The 17195-nt window shown below is 49.3% G+C and overlaps 6 protein-coding genes and 1 long non-coding RNA gene across 11 annotated transcripts; 3 read left to right on the forward strand and 4 right to left on the reverse strand.

The window, feature by feature from the left end:
- Positions 1–21: 21 nt before the first annotated feature.
- On the forward strand, positions 22–1711 carry LOC109541512 (microfibrillar-associated protein 1). Its single transcript, XM_048664560.1, has 4 exons — positions 22–449; positions 504–685; positions 738–976; positions 1031–1711. The coding sequence occupies exons 1-4, from the start codon at positions 197–199 to the stop codon at positions 1680–1682; spliced, it is 1326 nt and encodes a 441-aa protein (XP_048520517.1). The 5' UTR covers positions 22–196; the 3' UTR covers positions 1683–1711.
- LOC109541515 (zinc finger protein GLIS2 homolog) lies at positions 1700–5252 on the reverse strand. 3 transcript variants are annotated; one of them, XM_048664590.1, is made up of 3 exons: positions 4448–5252; positions 2662–2824; positions 1700–2575 (listed from the first exon to the last, which is right to left on the reverse strand). In XM_048664590.1, the coding sequence occupies exons 2-3, from the start codon at positions 2821–2823 to the stop codon at positions 1832–1834; spliced, it is 906 nt and encodes a 301-aa protein (XP_048520547.1). In that variant the 5' UTR covers position 2824; positions 4448–5252; the 3' UTR covers positions 1700–1831. The 3 variants fall into 3 exon arrangements, with proteins under 3 accessions (XP_048520547.1, XP_019765945.1, XP_048520541.1); XM_019910386.2 differs by lacking the exon at positions 4448–5252 and adding an exon at positions 2984–4414; XM_048664584.1 differs by lacking the exon at positions 4448–5252 and having other exon boundaries at positions 2662–2977.
- Positions 5253–5379: 127 nt separating this feature from the next.
- Positions 5380–11540, forward strand: LOC109541511 (sodium/potassium-transporting ATPase subunit alpha). The gene is made up of 13 exons (XM_019910381.2): positions 5380–5745; positions 7618–7767; positions 8070–8242; positions 8303–8837; positions 8893–9362; positions 9434–9507; positions 9565–9805; positions 9861–9929; positions 9983–10244; positions 10301–10573; positions 10630–10875; positions 10925–11228; positions 11284–11540. The coding sequence occupies exons 1-13, from the start codon at positions 5625–5627 to the stop codon at positions 11393–11395; spliced, it is 3030 nt and encodes a 1009-aa protein (XP_019765940.1). The 5' UTR covers positions 5380–5624; the 3' UTR covers positions 11396–11540.
- On the reverse strand, positions 6163–12281 carry LOC109541516 (adrenodoxin-like protein 1, mitochondrial). 3 transcript variants are annotated; one of them, XM_019910388.2, is made up of 4 exons: positions 12015–12280; positions 11835–11962; positions 11555–11780; positions 6163–6303 (listed from the first exon to the last, which is right to left on the reverse strand). In XM_019910388.2, the coding sequence occupies exons 1-3, from the start codon at positions 12155–12157 to the stop codon at positions 11557–11559; spliced, it is 495 nt and encodes a 164-aa protein (XP_019765947.1). In that variant the 5' UTR covers positions 12158–12280; the 3' UTR covers positions 6163–6303; positions 11555–11556. The 3 variants fall into 3 exon arrangements, with proteins under 3 accessions (XP_019765947.1, XP_019765946.1, XP_048520597.1); XM_019910387.2 differs by lacking the exon at positions 6163–6303 and adding an exon at positions 8861–9121 and having other exon boundaries at positions 12015–12281; XM_048664640.1 differs by lacking the exon at positions 6163–6303 and having other exon boundaries at positions 11491–11780; positions 12015–12281.
- Positions 12282–12405: 124 nt separating this feature from the next.
- LOC109541514 (signal peptidase complex catalytic subunit SEC11A) lies at positions 12406–13416 on the reverse strand. The gene is made up of 4 exons (XM_019910385.1): positions 13093–13416; positions 12895–13042; positions 12665–12842; positions 12406–12610 (listed from the first exon to the last, which is right to left on the reverse strand). The coding sequence occupies exons 1-4, from the start codon at positions 13253–13255 to the stop codon at positions 12560–12562; spliced, it is 540 nt and encodes a 179-aa protein (XP_019765944.1). The 5' UTR covers positions 13256–13416; the 3' UTR covers positions 12406–12559.
- On the forward strand, positions 13320–13734 carry LOC109541517. Its single transcript, XR_002172342.2, has 2 exons — positions 13320–13374; positions 13439–13734. It is a non-coding gene; the product is annotated as an uncharacterized LOC109541517 (long non-coding RNA).
- Positions 13729–17027, reverse strand: LOC109541513 (protein roadkill). Its single transcript, XM_019910384.2, has 9 exons — positions 16810–17027; positions 16394–16555; positions 16218–16339; positions 15873–16152; positions 15635–15812; positions 15395–15573; positions 15195–15337; positions 13999–15137; positions 13729–13947 (listed from the first exon to the last, which is right to left on the reverse strand). The coding sequence occupies exons 2-8, from the start codon at positions 16469–16471 to the stop codon at positions 14993–14995; spliced, it is 1125 nt and encodes a 374-aa protein (XP_019765943.1). The 5' UTR covers positions 16472–16555; positions 16810–17027; the 3' UTR covers positions 13729–13947; positions 13999–14992.
- Positions 17028–17195: the final 168 nt, after the last annotated feature.

Below are 17195 nucleotides of genomic sequence, written 5' to 3' on the forward strand. Positions count from 1 at the left end.
TGTGCATAGGGTCCGTTCCAGGTACTTATTATAGTTCATCGGATTTTAGTGTCTTCTCTCCTAAAAATTGACCATAACCTAGCAAGTACAACGTCAATCAGGCAATCAAAACCTCGAAATACCCCCCTTATGTTCTGTGATCAAAACATCCGTGTTTTGAAACACTGATTATTAAAGGGTCCTAATTCTAGTGACCATGGCGCTGAACCCTCCACTGGTGTATGGGATCCAGAGTACAGCGGGCGCAGTCCCAGTACGGAATGAAAAGGGGGAGCTTTCGATGCAAAAAGTCAAAGTGCACAGGTACGTGTCGGGAAAGCGGCCCGATTACGCCCAGGACGTGCGCTCGGACAGCGACAGTGATGAAGACGACTTCTTGGAGAGGCGCCATCAGCTACCCAAAGACACCTCTCCACAGCCCGCCCATAACAGCGACGACGAACTTAAAGGCAAACTCGACATTCCAGCCCTATTGCTGGTCTATTAACTCAAAACTATTCCAGACCCCCGGCTGAAGCGGCTGAGGAATGCCGAGATCGACACAGAGGTACGGCCCGAGCGCCGACGGCATGTTTTTGAGGCGGAGGTGCTGGAGTCGTCGGAAGATGAAGAAGTTGAGAATATGGCCCTGGCCGAACAAAAACACACGCTGGAAGCTGGACCGGACGACGAGGCCTCAGAGGAGGTAAAATAACTAGACCCAACCTGAGCCAGCTCGATAATTTTTCTCTTGAAAGGAACTCAGCGACGGGGAGATCGAGCGGCGCAGAAACTCCCTCAGAAGCAAAATGACCAAAACAATCACCAGCGTCGAGCTGAAGAAAGAGGAGGACTTCAGCTCGTCAGAGGAGGAGGAAAGCGAGGAGTACACCGACTCTGAGGAGGAGACGGGGCCACGATTGAAACCGGTGTTTGTGCGCAAAAAGGACCGCGTCACCATCATGGAGAAGGAAAAGGAGGCCGCCAAGCAGAAAAGGTTTGCATGATAAAACAGCCCCCCTGTTTCCCAACTAACATCGAAGCCTTGCAGGGTAGAAGAAGAGGAGCTGCGCAAGGCGGAGGACCGACGGCGACAGACGCTGCGCATAGTAGAAGACCTAATACGCAACAAGAAGGAGGAAAAGGACAAGGAGACCAATGAGCCGGACCTGAACGACGTCTGCACGGACGACGAAAACGACGAAGTCGAATACGAGGCCTGGAAGCTGCGCGAGCTGAAGCGAATCAAGCGCGACCGTGAGGAGCGTGAAGCGCTCGAAAAGGAGAAGATTGAAATCGACAAGCTGCGCAACATGACGGAGGAGGAGCGCCGCTTGGCGCTGCGCCTCAACCCCAAACAGGTCACCAACAAGGCGGCCAAGGGCAAGTACAAGTTCTTGCAGAAGTACTACCATCGCGGCGCTTTCTACCTGGACAAAGAGGAGGAAATCTTCAAGAGGGACTTTGCGCAAGCCACCCTGGAGGACCACTTCGACAAGACCATCCTGCCTAAGGTGATGCAGGTGAAGAACTTCGGCCGATCGGGCCGCACCAAGTACACCCACTTGGTCGACCAGGACACCACGCAGTTCGAGTCGCCCTGGTCCAACGTCAATCAGCAGAACACCAAGTTCCACGCGACGCAAGCCGGCGGCGTTAAACAAGTCTTCGAAAAACCCACCTTGAAGAAGAAGAAAAATTGAGAAAAAAATACACGTTATTCAATTAAAAACTTATTTATTTACAAATCCTAAAACTAAAATAATTATTGTATATATAGAAATCTCTCCATTGGTATCACAATTGACATGCTCCTTAATAATACTGACTGCAGCAGGCGACAGGCGGCCAATCAGAGGCTGCGCCTGGTGCTCAAGTCGAGCGGCATGTCGACGTCGCGGCGCTCACTGTCCAGCTCATACGGCCTGTAGAGCTTCGTCCGCTCACTGAACCCAAACCGCTGCTCCTTGATGTCAATTTGCACTCTAAACATTGCACTGTCTGTGGTGTTGACGTTGTTGACACTGATGACATGCACTGGGCTGTCAACCGGCTCCTCACTCGGATAATGTTTGTAGGTCTTAACATGCTTGCGCAGGCTGCTGGGGTCCGTGTAGCGTTTGGGGCATCCGGGCACCTTGCACTGATAGGGCTTCTCCACCGAGTGGGTACGGGTGTGCTTGAAGCGGTCGCTCGAATTCGAGTAGGCTTTGCTACACCCCGCCACTGGGCACACGTAGGGCTTCTCTCCGCTATGCGAGCGCGAGTGAATTTTCAGGTTTTCCGCCCTGGAGAACGACTTTTCGCACTGGAAGCAGCGGTGCGGTTTCTCATTGGTGTGGGTGCGCACATGCACCAGCATCTTGTACCGCGCGTTAAATCCCTTGGTGCGGGTGCATCCCTCCCAGCCGCAGTGGAAAAGTCCATCCGGCCCTCCCGACGAGTGGCACTGGCTCACATGCCCGGCCAGCTCGCTCAGCGACGGAAAACTAGCACCACAATTTGTCCACAAGCACTGTTTTTTCTCCTCCTTTTTCGGAATAGCGATCGAGTGAGACGGCACCTCAATACTCGACAATGAGTTGTCGCTGTCGCTCTGCAATTCAAACCAATCAATATCAGTCTTTAGCGATTTGCCTCGCAGGAAAAGGAACTCATCTCCTTACGCAAATAAGTGCCTACCTGAGTGCTATTGCTAGGCGAGGTGATCATGGGATAGTCCTCTTGGTGTTCCATGGTTAGGCGATCGAAGGGCCGGAAGTAGGCCAGAGGCGGCTCTAATAAAGAGAGTGACGGCGTGTTCCCTAGAGGGTGGTAGTACTGGAGCGGCTGCCCCACGATCATCCTGTTAAACGGTGCAAACATCCCGATTAGAAACGGCAATAAAATGGAAAAATCTGGTTCGGCAGACGGAATCGTCGAGTGTAGTCGATAAAGTAAACCGCTTCGTCTAAATCCCACATATTTGAAGCAAAACTGGTTATGTACTTAAAAAACATTTTACCATTTAATCGAATCGTGACTGATAAGGATTGGTTTGATTGTACAGGGCCGTGCCGGGCGGTCGCCTTGCGCGGGGAATTCGTCCTTCGGCAAGCTCCGCCCCGTAGGGTGGCCCAAGCTCCTCCCAGCGCCTTTCTCACGAGCGCTGAGGCTCCTCTGGTCGGAAAACGGCCCTCCAGAGCACGAAAAACCCACCCATCAATTCTGCCCTCAGTACTGATCTGGCAGCATCAAGGGGGGCAAAGTCGTGAACATATTTACACAAAGTCGCAGTTGCGCTTCCGAATCCAGTTCGCGCCAGTTCGGATGCTCTCCTTGTCTTGGGGGTTCGATAAGTTTGATGCCTGACCCGGAAAACCGGCGCGAACCAGTTCCTCCACTCTTATCACTCCCATAAGCCGAGCGGCTATTTTAAGCAGAACATGCCGGATTTCGTCGCATTTAGGAACAATTAATTGTTCCATGCTGGGGGCAAACTTTGCTTAGAAGTTTTTTCTACCATGCTCCATGCTACCATCTAAGACATGCTACCAGTACCTAACATGGCAGAAGCTGTAAGAACTTAAGCCCAGAAAAGGCTGGAGACACTGGACGATTGGCTCCAGGAAGTGGGCGACCAATAGATGTTCGATTTCCAGACATTAGAAGAACATCTATTGGAAATAATTGCTGCAGAGCCTGTCAGGAGTACTCGGAGCATTGCACAACATCCCTGGTCTACCAGACCCGTAAAAATTGAGACCAGAAGCCCCCTGGTGGTTAAACGTATAACTACAAGTTAAATAGTAATTTGACACTTATTTCGTTGACATTTGTGTTTACATCTGACAGTTACGTAATGTTAATGATGCCGAGTTCCTACTTTGAAAAACATTATTGCATAGTTTCTGATCTACTTTTCTGCAAACATTTCAGTTTTTGAGCAGAATTATTTTCTACTATTTTTCCTAAACACCCCCAGAGGAATGACGCCCATTTTGAAGCACCCTGTATAGGAAAACTTAACAAAAAACGCTCACAAGAGATTGGAGAGATTGGCAAAAGCCGCAATTATATTAACTTTTTCGTAGGGACTTAGCGGTATCTATCTTTAGGGACGTATAGCATCTGGTTGAAAAGACTGAAGTCGAGGCGGAAGACTTCTAGATAATCCTCCAGGCAGATACAAGTGTGGGTACCCCGTTGACGTCAAAGATCCTCTTGGGAAAATGGGTTATCATTCGAATTGGCGTTTTATCTTGGCACTCAAGAGGCACGCAAAAGCCGTGGCCGATCCAGTCGAAACCGGTTAACCAGCGCAATATCAATAAAAGTACTGTAATAACAAAGTTCGAATTGTTTGTGCTGGCTCTGAGACACACATCACATCAGTCCGTGTGGACCATTCTCGGGAAAGCGGGCAGCATTTTTCAAGCGCAAAAACGACTGGCTTTCAGCTCAACGATCACTCGATCTCATCACTTACCAAAGGGGTCTTGGACGCGACTAGACTGGACTAGAGTCGAAATTGGCACTGATGACTCGAGCGACGATTGGTCGGTTCCGATGCATTTGGTCGCGAATCGAAAAAACTACTGATTCCATGACTGAACTGAGGCTGTTATTAGTTTGTCCCCTGCATGGGTCCGACCACTGACAGCGGGTGTCGCCTTTTTTATTCGGAATGGATAAAAAAGCACATGTTCAAACCCATGCCCAGTGCCGTGCCCACAGGCAAACTTAACTATCCACTAAACTGACATTGGCAACTACTTGGTTTACTAGCACTGTCAAATCCCCGCAAGTAATCGCCATGCGTAGTGGAGGAAATGACAGCAGGTGTCACTAAACTGGTGACATCTTAATAAACAAAGAAGGTCGCAGGCTCAAATGGGAAAATCGGGCCGCCACTGGTGGCGATCAAACCGCGGACCCCATACAAAGGCCTTTTAATAGGACACCCATGGGCCATTGTCACGCGTCCTCTCACTTCCCAGCATGCCTGCCACCATGGACGCGTCTCTGTCGGGCCCACACGGGCGCCAGCCGGTGCTAAAAAGGTATCGGACGGCTGGGGGGCCCCCCAGCAAAGACCATCGACGACTCAAACACGCGCCCATATGAATTTTCCTGCTCGAACCGGAAATTACCGCTGGAGAATCTTCGATCGGTTTACTTTTGCGTCATTATATATCTACCCGAGGGATGCCGCATATACAGGGTGGATCAGAAGTTGCGGAATGCAATGAACAGGTGTGGTGAGGCCACATAACGGGGAAAACCGTTGCAAAGAGCGGGAATACATTGACAGCGCGCGCCGCATCGGGCCGATCGCGCATTTTCCCCGATTTTCCAAGTTATTCCGAATTTTCCAGTTCTAGTCGGTGTGAACTTATGGTATTTATAGACGTAGTCCTCTCTCTCAGTCCCGAAGGACTCGCTTATTATGGTGGACGTGAAAATTAGGCCACGCGATCGCTCTTAGCACTCGGTTTTCTCTGGCTTTTAACATCGATTAGCACGTTCTTTCACGTTCAGTTCATCATCATGTGCGGTGGTTTGTTCGCTTTATGATCGCTCCCCTTTGGACACTGTATCGGCTACGTAAGAAGGTGTGGTTTGGTCAGCAACAGTGATATCCAGCTTAGCCTAGATCGGCCAAAATGCCGCTTTTCAAGAAGAAGGTCGAGCGCAGGAAGTCGATGAGTCGCAAGGAGATTTCCTTGGCTCGCCTGGAGAACTTCCGCAAAGAAGTGATCACTGACGATCACACGGTGCCTTTGGGTAAGTGATGACGCCCGCATATTAACGTCACCTATTCTGACGCAATTGCCTAACTGCGCCCCCCATAAGTAAATAGGCGCTTTCCAGATTATGGCGAATCAATGATGAAACCACACATCTATCAGATGCGCATCTGTTTGTTGATTTAACAGTCATATAGATCTAGGGGGTGCCAGATCGAAGTGGGATTAATGGCCCACACGCGATTCCACCTAAATTAGACCCCGAAACCTCATCGAAGTAAATCAGAAAACTAGTAAAGCAGCGCGACCGCCTGGCTACATATTTAAAATAGCCTTCGAACGTGTGGGCGGCCTTTTAGGATAACGGGGAGCCAGTGTGGTGCGGCTCGCGCACTCCTGCTCAGAAGGGGGCCCATTTAGCCAGTTTTTGCTCCTACAATTGGAAACTTACCATTTTCAATTTGAGACTGACAGGCGCTGTCAAGGCCAAAGTGTTTTGCCTGCAAACCACCAATATGACCTCTCGGAGGCCCAGTAGCCAGCCGTTGTAATGCCCCGCTTGCCTCCCGATGGGCCCCTATCCATGACCATTTTCCTAAAAAAACATACAAAACTTCGTCAGAAAGCTTCACTTCTCCGGTGTTGCCAGCAACTGAATTTGGCGTAAAATGGTTACAATTGTACGATTTTTTTGTAGTCCAGAGGGTCTAAACCGAAATATCGCCTCACAAGCAAACTTACCCACGTTTTTTCGCCACATGGGCTATTTCAAATGCAGCTCAACACGTTTTGCGAAAATTTGCGTCTTTACCGCCGTTTTTATCGTTCGTTACCATGGTAACCTATTTGTCTGATTTTCCATGGTGCGTTCACACACATTAATTTCCTGCACAATTAGACCACGCCATTGGAGGTATAGTCTTTACGAAGTTACGTGGTCAAGCGTAAAAATTCTGGTATGATCATTCAGTGTTCTTAAAATCCAAGCGATATTTTGATCGCTGCACTCCAATTTCTATTTTTTTTGCCGCCATACGATGGACATACGTAATTAAAAAAATAATAATCATAAATAAATAAACAAAACTAAATATCTTTAGCTGGAGTTATAGTAGTTTTCGATACAAGGGCGAAAAGTGTCGTTTCTCGAACGACGACGGCGTTTGAAGAAAATCCGCCAGGAGTTCGAAAAACGGATTTTCGCCCTCGAATCGAAGAATGTTTTTTATTCGAATAAAGGACATACCATGGGATAGTAATAAGTAGTAATAAATAAAAATAGCAAAAAATAACAGCTGTCAATTTCATATTTAAAATTTGATGCCGATGCCATTTTTGAAATTGTCATGTTTTGACGTTTGTAATTTTCCAAAAGCGTACTTTTGTAAGCATTTATAAGTGAAACAATGAGTGGTGAAAATTCAAGTGCTGCTTTCACGGTATGGTGTTTGTATCAGATGCATATTTTGCATGAAATTTGCGCTATTTAAAAAAATAGTGTTTTGCTTGTGGCACCATCGACTAGCGCAGAAAAATAGACCATTTGAACGACTTTGAGACTGAACTTGTAACAAAGTTATAATTTAGAAATTGTAAGTAATTAAGTAAAAAAGCCTGTCGGTTACTTTTTAATGAAAACACTTACACTTATAATACAATTTGTCACATTTACTTTGCGTCCGTGCGTAAAAGTAAAAACAGAACAGTAAAGAAGTGCTTCTTTATGATCATCTCTACATCTCTACAGATCGTAAAATGGCACTTTTAGATTCATTCGAATAAAAAAACATTTTTCGCACACCCATCTGTACTTAGATTTCATGTTTATGCTGGTCCAAGTAAGATCGTGTAGACTACATTAAAATGTTATTATGAATTAGAAGCTGCTTAAAAAGGAACTGATTTTCAGGCGAAATATGCCGGCGCTTGAACACGGACCGAGACAAAGGCCTGACGGTGGAACAGGCCGCAGCAGTTCTGACCAAAACAGGCCCAAACGTGCTGACGCCATCGCACAAAACGCCCGAGTACATCAAGTTCATCCGCACCCTAACGCATGGTAACTGCAAAGCTGGCAACAGTGCATACTAACACCTGCCAACGGTTTTCATCGGCCGTTAGGCAAAGAAACCCCCATTACTAACCTCGAACTAAAATGTTTTCTTTTAAATTACCACATAAAAACACACGCTGAATCGGCTGTGTGTATGTTAATTGCGTTGGACGGCGGCCAAAAGTTTGAATCATGGCAAACGCGATTTTTATGGGCGCTTCAAGTGGCCGCAGCCCACGCAGCACTTGCGGAAATTTTGCATTTCCTCTGGCAAACGTGCGTGTAACCTTCCAATGTTTCCAATGCAGGTTTCTCGCTATTGCTCTGGATAGGGGCGGGGCTATGTTTCGCCGCCTGCCTGATCCGCAAACTGTCCCAAGATGAGCTGGACACGGACAACCTGATCTTGGGCATTGTCCTGGTGGTGGTGGTGGTAGTTACTGGATGTTTTATGTTCTCGCAGGAGCACAAGAGCCAAAAGGTGAGCGACGCCATCTCGGGGGCCGTAGCACTCTGCTGAAGTACCCGCTTTTTTGTCCAGATCATGGAGTCGTTCGCCAACATGGTACCGCCCAAGGCCACGGTGATTCGGGGCGGCGAAACCGTCACCATCGTCTCCAAAGACTTGGTAGTGGGCGATCTGGTGGACATGAAGTTTGGCGACCGCATTCCGGCCGATATTCGCATCATTCAGTCGCAAGGATTCAAGGTGGACAATTCGGCGCTGACAGGCGAGTCGGAGGCACAGCCCCGTGGCATCGACTGCACCAGCGATAACCTGTTGGAGACGAAGAATTTTGCCTTCTTTTCCACCAATGCGGTGGAGGGCACGGCGAAAGGCATCGTAGTTGCCACCGGCGACCAGACGGTGATTGGTCGCATTGCCGGGCTGACGGCCCGCCTCCAGCCCAACAAAACGCCCATAGCGCGCGAGCTCGAGCACTTCATGAAGATCATCTCCGTCTGGGCTTGTTTCCTGGGCGTTGTATTCGGATGCGCCGCCCTCGCCATGAACTACTCCTGGATTGAGGCCTCCCTGTTCCTCATCGGCATCATTGTTGCGAACGTACCAGAGGGTAATAAATAACAAGGTAATACATCCGTTGGAGAAGTTTTATTGCTGGTTTGCAGGGCTGTTGGCCACGGTGACGGTGTGCCTGTCGGTGACCGCCAAGCGGATGGCGGCGAAGAACTGCCTGGTGAAGAACCTGGAGGCGGTCGAAACGTTGGGCTCTACCTCGATCATCTGCTCGGACAAGACGGGTACTCTGACGCAGAACAAGATGACCGTTTGCCACTTTTGGTGCAACAATCGGGTCACCTGCGCCGACAGTACGCCCGAACAGAACGACGCACGTGCCTACAACCAAGTGGACGGTTTCAAGACGCTGATGAGGTGCGCGAACCTCTGCAATCGCGCCGAGTTTCTACAGGGCGAGGAACAGTTGCCGGTGCAGCAGAGACGCGTACGGGGCGACGCCTCCGAAGAGGCCATTCTCAAGTTTGCCGAGCTCAGTCAGGCGCACGGCAGCCCCATGGCGTTTCGCCACAACAACCCCAAACTCCTCGAGATTCCCTTCAGTTCCACCACCAAGTACCAGGTATGTTTTTTGCACAACATGCAACAAACAACCGTATATAAAATGTAAATAAATATAAATGGTCGTTTCAGATAAGCATCCACGCAATGGAGGAGGGCTACTGCTTGCTGGCAATGAAGGGGGCCCCAGAGCGAATCCTGGCCAGGTAAAGGGGGCGCAAGCCTAGCAGCAATGGAACCGTATTCGACTGTTCGGCATTTAGGTGTTCGACGATTTGCACGGAATCGGGCACCAAGCCCATGACGGACGAGATGCGAGAGATCTGCGACCGTGCCTGCACCGAGCTGGCCGAGAAGGGCGAGCGCGTGCTTGGCTTTGCGGATCTTCAATTGGACGCTTGCTACACGAAGGACTTCCATTTCAATGCCGAGCCGGCCAATTTTCCGCGCAAAGATCTGCGCTTCGTTGGTTTCATGAGCCTCATCGATCCCCCCAGGCCCCAGGTACGGCCTCCATTGGATCCTTCATTGCGGGTTTTCAATGCTCTGCCAATTGCAGGTCCCTGATGCAGTGGAGCGCTGCAGAAGCGCCGGTATTCGAGTCGTGATGGTGACCGGGGATCATCCAGTTAGTGTTCAGCTAATTCCGAAATTCATTGACATTCAAGCTGATTTTTTCAGATTACGGCCAAAGCTATAGCAAGAGAAGTGGGCATTATTTCGTGCGACGAGGTGATCGACGCCTTCAACATCAACATCATCGAGACGCTGCCACCCAGTATGCGAAACAAGGGCATAGTGATCCACGGGTCGGCGCTGAGGGACATGAACAACGACGAGCTGGATCGAATCCTGTACAATTTCCGGGAGATTGTGTTCGCAAGGACGTCGCCCACTCAGAAGCTGCACATAGTGGAAGGCTGCCAGAGACTAGGGGAGATTGGTAGGAAAAGCTGCCCAGCCGCCTCAGCTCAACTTGATTGGTTCGTTTGCTTCCAGTGGCCGTTACTGGGGACGGCGTCAACGACGCCCCGGCTTTGAAAAAGGCGGACATTGGAATCGCTATGGGAATATCGGGGTCCGAGGTATCTCAACAATCCGCCGACATGATTCTGCTGGATGACAACTTTGCCTCAATTATCACCGGAGTGGAGGAGGGCAGGCGCATTTTCGACAATCTGAAGAAGTCCATCGCGTACACCTTGGCTTCCAACGTGCCCGAAATTCTGCCCTTCCTGGCCTTTGTGCTCCTCAACATTCCACTGCCTCTAGGTGAGTCCTCCTAGGTCAATGCTAATCAATGGGGTGTCAGTTGTGGCGTTTTACAGGCGTCATGGCCATTCTGTGCATCGACCTGCTAACCGACATGCTGCCGGCCATCAGTCTGGCTTATGAGAAGGCGGAAAGCGACATAATGCTGCGCCCTCCAAGGAACCCGCGCAAAGACAAGCTGGTCACTCGCAAGCTCTACTTTTTGGCCTACGGTCACATTGGCATGTTGGAGGCGATGGGGGGCTTCTTCGTCTACTTTGCCATCATGGCCGAGCACGGCTTCATGCCTATGAAACTCTTTGGTAAGTCTTCCGCGTCAAGGTCATTATCCTGTCTATCCACGTGATTTAGGGCTACGTTCCCAATGGGATTCGCCTTTCATCAACGATCTGACCGACTCCTACGGCCAAGAGTGGACCTACGAGCACAGAAAGGAGCTGGAATACACCTGCTATACAGCCTTCATGATCTCTGTGGTGGTTTCGCAGTGGTTCGACTTGGTAGTATGCAAAACGCGCATTAACTCCATCTTCAAGCAAGGCATGGGCAATATGATACTGAACGTGAGCCTGCTGGCTGAGACGGTGGTGGCCTGCATGCTGTCCTACCTGCCCAACATGTACTACCTTAAGTTCTACCCGGTGCTCTTCAGATGGTAACCCAGTAATGTCGTTAATCAATCCGAAATAAATCTTCATTATTGCTTCCAGGTGGTGCTACTCGCTTCCGTTCGCTCTGTTCATCTTCCTGTTCGACGAGTTTAGAAAGTGGCGGCTGCGGAGCAGCCCCCATGGCTGGTATCGGCTGGAGACCTACTATTAATCCCAAATAAGTGTGCCCCCACCCCAGTCCTAGAGTATTATGACATAGTCGTTTAGCACCTAATTAGCTGCTGTTGCTTAGGAATAGCGACCATATCGATTCACGTTATATATTTTCCAAAAAATAAAATTAAACAAAACTAGAATGCACTGGACGTACCTTTAGTGCGGCTTCGGCGTGTGGCCGTCCACGTAAAAGTTCCGGGTGGCCTTTGGCAGCTCCACTTCCAGTCCCTCAAGGTCTTTGGTGAGGACAATCTGGCAGCCCAGCCGGGAGTTTTCCTTCAAGAAAGGCGCCATGTCCAGCAGGTCTTCTTCCTCGTCCATCGCTTCGGGCAGCTTGTCTGTGAAGTCGTGGTGTACGTAGACATGGCAGGTTGTGCAAGCTGAAACTGAACGTTTGAGGACTTCTTCAATAAACCATATGCCAGAAGACTCACCTAGTGAAGCCTCACAAGCCCCTTCCATGGGAATCTGATGCCTGTGGGCTAAGTAGAGCAAGTTGTCGCCAATCTTGCCCCTGACGGGAACTTTCTGGCCGTCTTTGTCGATGAACGTAACGTTAACCCTGCAAACCGCAAATTAAAACCTGCTTCAACCTGCCCCACTTTAACACTTACACTTCGGCCTCCGATTTGGGGTCCTGCCACTCGTACTCGCCGTGTCTGTGAGCGGCGCTTAGGCGCAAGTTGCGGCTACTCAACTTCAAATTTAACCCCACGAGGCCTCGCAACACTTTCAGGGCCATCACTGATTTGCCCATGGATAAAGACAAGTATCTGCCTGGAAATGGAACCCCAATGACCCCAACAAACACTAGAAACCCGGCACTTTCTAACCCAACTCTTCGGCGTCACTCATGCAAATGCACCAACATTATATTGTTCTCTCTCTTTTTTCGATATGTAAAAAGAGACAGCTTAAGGATAGTTGCTTTGTTTGATTTAACAGCGGCAACGCAATGACACAGTTGACAACATAGCAAAAAGGGCCCGTTATTTAATGGCAAAATACAAAAAGAACCATGAATTTATTAGTCAAAACTATTCTCCAGGTGTTTTTGCTTGCTAATCCATACAAATGTAAAAAAAACATCGTGCTTCAATATATACAAACTGGGCATCGGGACCCCCATTCACCAAGCTGAACAGTGGGTACAGTTCCATCACTCTCTGTGCATCAGCACGTAGAGCCCCAAACAGGCCAGCACTGCGCACTAAAACAGGGACGACTGTTAACCAAATAAAGCACTTTGGGGCTAATTGGCTACCTTGAACTTGGGGTACTCGTTCATGAGGATGGTGACCATACCAACGTAGGGCAGAAAGCCGCGGGCGCGACCCACCAAGTCCTTCTTCGTGAGCCAGAGCTGACCAGGAGCGTACAGGCCCCTGTCGTCCACGCTGTTGTTGTCCCCTTTGGTCAGAAACTTCACAGTGCTGTTGTTCCTGTAAAAAATTATAACTTAGGCATGGCTGCCTCAAAAGGGGGGCTACTAACTTTTCATGCAGCTTGAGCACTCGGTGGACAATGGGAATGTCGCGTCCCTCCACTTTAAACACCACGATCTCGCCTACCCGGACTGGCTCTTCCGGGTAGTTGGTGAGGAAGAGCAGGTCGCCTCGATGAAAAGCCGGCTCCATGCTACCTGAAACTCACTGTCGGCAAGCTGGATAAAAGGCGGCAATAAAGGCCTACCTGATAGCACTACCACAATGGGGCTCTCGCTGCCCGTCACTACCATCAGCCCCTTCCAGATCATCAGGGCTGAGGACACGATCATACCGAAGCTCAACACCTGGTAGAAGAACTGGCGCTTGTTCATCCGCTTCACGTCGTCAAATAATGTGGCCACGTCCATTTTCAGTTAGCAAAACGCGAGGAAAACAAGTAAGTATTTTCGGGAAATATGGTGACAGACACGTCAGAGCAGGCTCTTCAGTCTTTATCTATGGTTAGGCCAACGGTTCTTCTTATGTGGTAAGTGGTTTGTTTGCTCGGTTGCCACTAAGGGCTAAACTCCTAACTAATCAAACTTAATCAGTTAGGTAAAGTCTGGCTGGGGGATCCTTTAGGGCTCTAGTTAAAAGCTTGAAGGTCTCAGAGTGGCTAGGACAAGTTGCGTAGCAGCTCCAGTTTGGGATGATAGACTGCGGACAGCTGCTGGCAACAATGACCTTTTGAAATTTGTTCACTAACCTCAAAAAGTATTAGTTTCTCTCGTCTTTATCTATGATCTATGGATGTAGTGCCTTTGACTGCACCCCAAGATATAAAACTAGCCCCTTACGGGTCTTTTTCTTACGGAAATAAATCAAAAATATACGCAACGACTAACGAGATAATTGTTTAATGTTAAAGACACCACAAAAGAGGCTGACCAGGTACTAAACGTAATAGGGCCTATATCCGGTCTGGATACACCGGCGGATACTCGGACGGGTCGGTGGGGTCGTAGCACCCATACCCAGGTATGTAAATGCACTTGGCGCAGCACTTGACTTCAAACTCGGCGTCCAAATCCTCCCGGGCAATGTGCTGGCGCTGCGACGGCTGCAAACTGGCATAGTAGCGACCAATAGCCATGTACATTGAGTAGCTTACCTGGTAAGCAAGCAGCTGATCAGCTGCATAATCGCCGGGCTTTAGGACGCCGGCTCCGGCCCGCTCAGCGACACACAGCAGCAGCAGTGCTGCAGCTATCAAAATGCAGTTATTGGCCATTGTCGCTCAGAACACTGGATTTGGACCAGAAGCTGCGCCTCAATTATAGCTAATCACTCATCAATAATCCGATTTCCGCTATTGATCGTCCGGATAATGAGGGATTAGACAGAGTTAATCGACCGGAATAGCAACTGTTTACGAAGGCGTGGCGCTACAATTGGCGCACAAATGTGCGCCAACGGGGACGGCCTATACCCGCAAATACCCTAATCCTCTCGATCTTATCCCATAGTAAATACAAACATGTTTATGCCGAAACGTTAAGTCGTGATAAGGCTGTAATGCAATTACCGTGAGCCCCCGATAAGCCGGTGGGACGTAGATGATCCAATTGAAGAGGCTGGTGACGATCAGTAGCTGAAATGCATTCTTCTGCCCACAACCCTGGTTGGATTGTCTAGCGCTTTTGGCAAGGGCGAAGAGAAATTTGAGGCTACTGGATGCGTTTGGCAACTGTGCTAAACAGAACTGAACTTTATTAAGAAAACGAAATACGCTGAAAACTGGGCAGATTTCGACAATAGTAAAGGCCACCCCACTTGGAACACTGAGAGCCCGTCAAAAAAATAAGTTCTTTCTGGCTGGGAGAACTAAAATAAACTAGCAAAAACCCTAAAGGTCGGCCACTGGGTCCAGATAAGTATACACATTTGATGCCATACCGCGCGCGCACATACAACGGAAACACATAAAGCCGATGAAGACGCAACTGAAACAAATCGCCGTATGAAACCGAAATCAAATGAGGTAGTCTGGTTGGTGGCAGCACGCACGCAACTATAGCCCCTGCCAGCCAATTGGGGGCGCTTTTGCGCCGCCCTTTTTGAACACATGTTTGACAGTCTCTTTACTGGTGCGGCTGCATGCTGTTTCAGCTCTGCTTTGCCCGCTTTCGGGGCGGTCCGATCGGCGGCACTTGTTGCGTCGCTAGCGCTCGAAACGCTTCGGCTATCAGATGGGGATGCGTCTGGATCATTGATTTCCAGCCGGGTGTGTCCATGACATCAGTGGCGTGCCTGCAACAAGCAACCGGTGAGTCCAAGCCGCAGAAAGTTAAAAGGAGTAGCGCTAACGTGTTAATGAAGTCGATGGCTTGCGCCTTGAGCTGGTCGGCGCTATGGAGGTCGGCCAGTATCAGGATCTCGGCCGCGTTCTCAATAGAGAGGTTTGTGCAAAGGGCCTCTTCGCACATCACTTTCAGCCGCTCCAACGCGTACTGAAACAAGCAAACTGATCAGCACAACGCTAACAGACCGAGTGGGATGGAACTGACTTTGTCGGCGGCCGCTAACAGGTCATCCGCCATTTTTTCTAGATTCAGTGCTTTGCCGGTGTAGATGAAGCGCAGCATTTCTCGCAGCACTTCGTGGTCCACATCAGTGATGTCCACGCGATTATGTTTGCGCTCTTCCATCTCGTGCTCGAACATTGCTTGGAACACCGGACTGCGCGCTGAGAAAAGCCCCAGAAAAAACATTGTTGCCAGTCTTCAACAAAATCACACCCATTTTACCTGCCAGGATGGCCTTATGTGCCTGGAATTCTCGTCCGCCGACGGAGAGCGTCACGTCACTGAATTTCTGGTTTTCGAACAACAGCCCCAAGTCATCCGACAAACGGCACTCGGGTACTTTGAACTGGATGGTGTTTGACTGTCCAGATATGTTAACACTGTCCGCCACAACACTTACCTGATGAAACCCCACAGGGCGGTTAGAACGACTACTGCAGGCGACCTGAGTAGTACTTACCTCGCAGAAAATAGTCAGCTTGTCGTCCGGCAGAAGGCCGTTCGCTTCATCCAACAGAAAATCGCGCCTGATGAATTTCTTGAAACCCCAGTCTTTGCCTTGCACGAAGCGATAAGCCCGCTGACTCTCCATCGCCTTGGTCTCTTCCCGTTTCGCGTTCAGGATGCTAAATTTGAACTTGGCACGCACCTCGCTTTTGTTGCAGGACACCAAAAGCAGGTAGAGGGACAAGTAGTCCTTGCTTTCCTCGTCCAGCCCTTTAGGGTTCACGCGCAAGCACCTGACAGATTAACAAAAACCCCTTGACATTTCCTGTCACCAATTAAACCGCAGCCTTCTACGTACCATTTCAATTTATCATTAGCACCCGCCGAGAAGGTGGACGATTTCAGTACTTCGCCCATCTCTTCCCGACAGAAGCTAAAATTGTTGATGGTCCACATGTAGCTGAACTTCACCACTTTCACCTGCCGATAGCTGAGATTAGCACCGGAAGACACAAAGCTGAAGTTTATTCGTACCTGTGTGTAGCACCAATTCTCAGCTACAGGCGTGTTTACCTCTTGTGGCGGCGGACTCGGAACTCGACTCACCGCCATTGTACTTGTGGGGTGCAGGATGGGACGGGGCTCCGGGCGGGCTGCCCGGCACACAGTTGGAAGGTCAAAGGCGCTGTCAAAATTCTGCAAAATATCACAATCAGTAGAGGTTAAACACACATCCCTTGGCCGCTTTCTATCAGTGCCCTTGAGCCCAACCGTAGACCCACACTAGTGAAACGGTTAATAGCGCGTCCACAAGAGGCGGAAATTGATTGGGCGCTTTTTGCAGGGACGTCACTCGTGGGCCAGGGCGACTCAAGGCAATGGAAATAAACGAATGAGCAAAAAAAATAACCTTCAGAGAACATTTTAATGGATACAGTCCTTCCACTTACCTAGAGTTGCATAAGGCTATGAATGAGCCCTGCCTACTGTTTGGGTCTAGGAAACCTGAAGAACTAAACTCGGACCTTCAGCAGGGCGAACGCACACGGCAGGTCTATTTAAATCGGGAAGAAACTGGGAATATTGGTGAAATTCGGTGCAAGAAACACTGCCAAGATGTTTTCATTGGAAGTTGACAGTATGAGAAATGACAGTAGTGACAGTTTGGAAATTTTACTTCACCCCACTCACTGTCTGGGGATACAGAGGCCGCTTTTTCGGGAAGTATTTGTAAGCATTCTTAATTAATTAAAAAACTATATATTAATTCACTTAAACTTGCGACTGTTTGTTAGCTTAATTTATCCATGACCATCCAATTTTTGTCCCATTCGAT

This window comes from Dendroctonus ponderosae, unplaced genomic scaffold, assembly GCF_020466585.1.
Source record: "Dendroctonus ponderosae isolate FM_Combo_2020 unplaced genomic scaffold, Dpon_F_20191213v2 Dpon_F_20191213_1, whole genome shotgun sequence".
In the NCBI taxonomy this organism is placed as follows: Eukaryota; Metazoa; Arthropoda; class Insecta; order Coleoptera; family Curculionidae; genus Dendroctonus; species Dendroctonus ponderosae.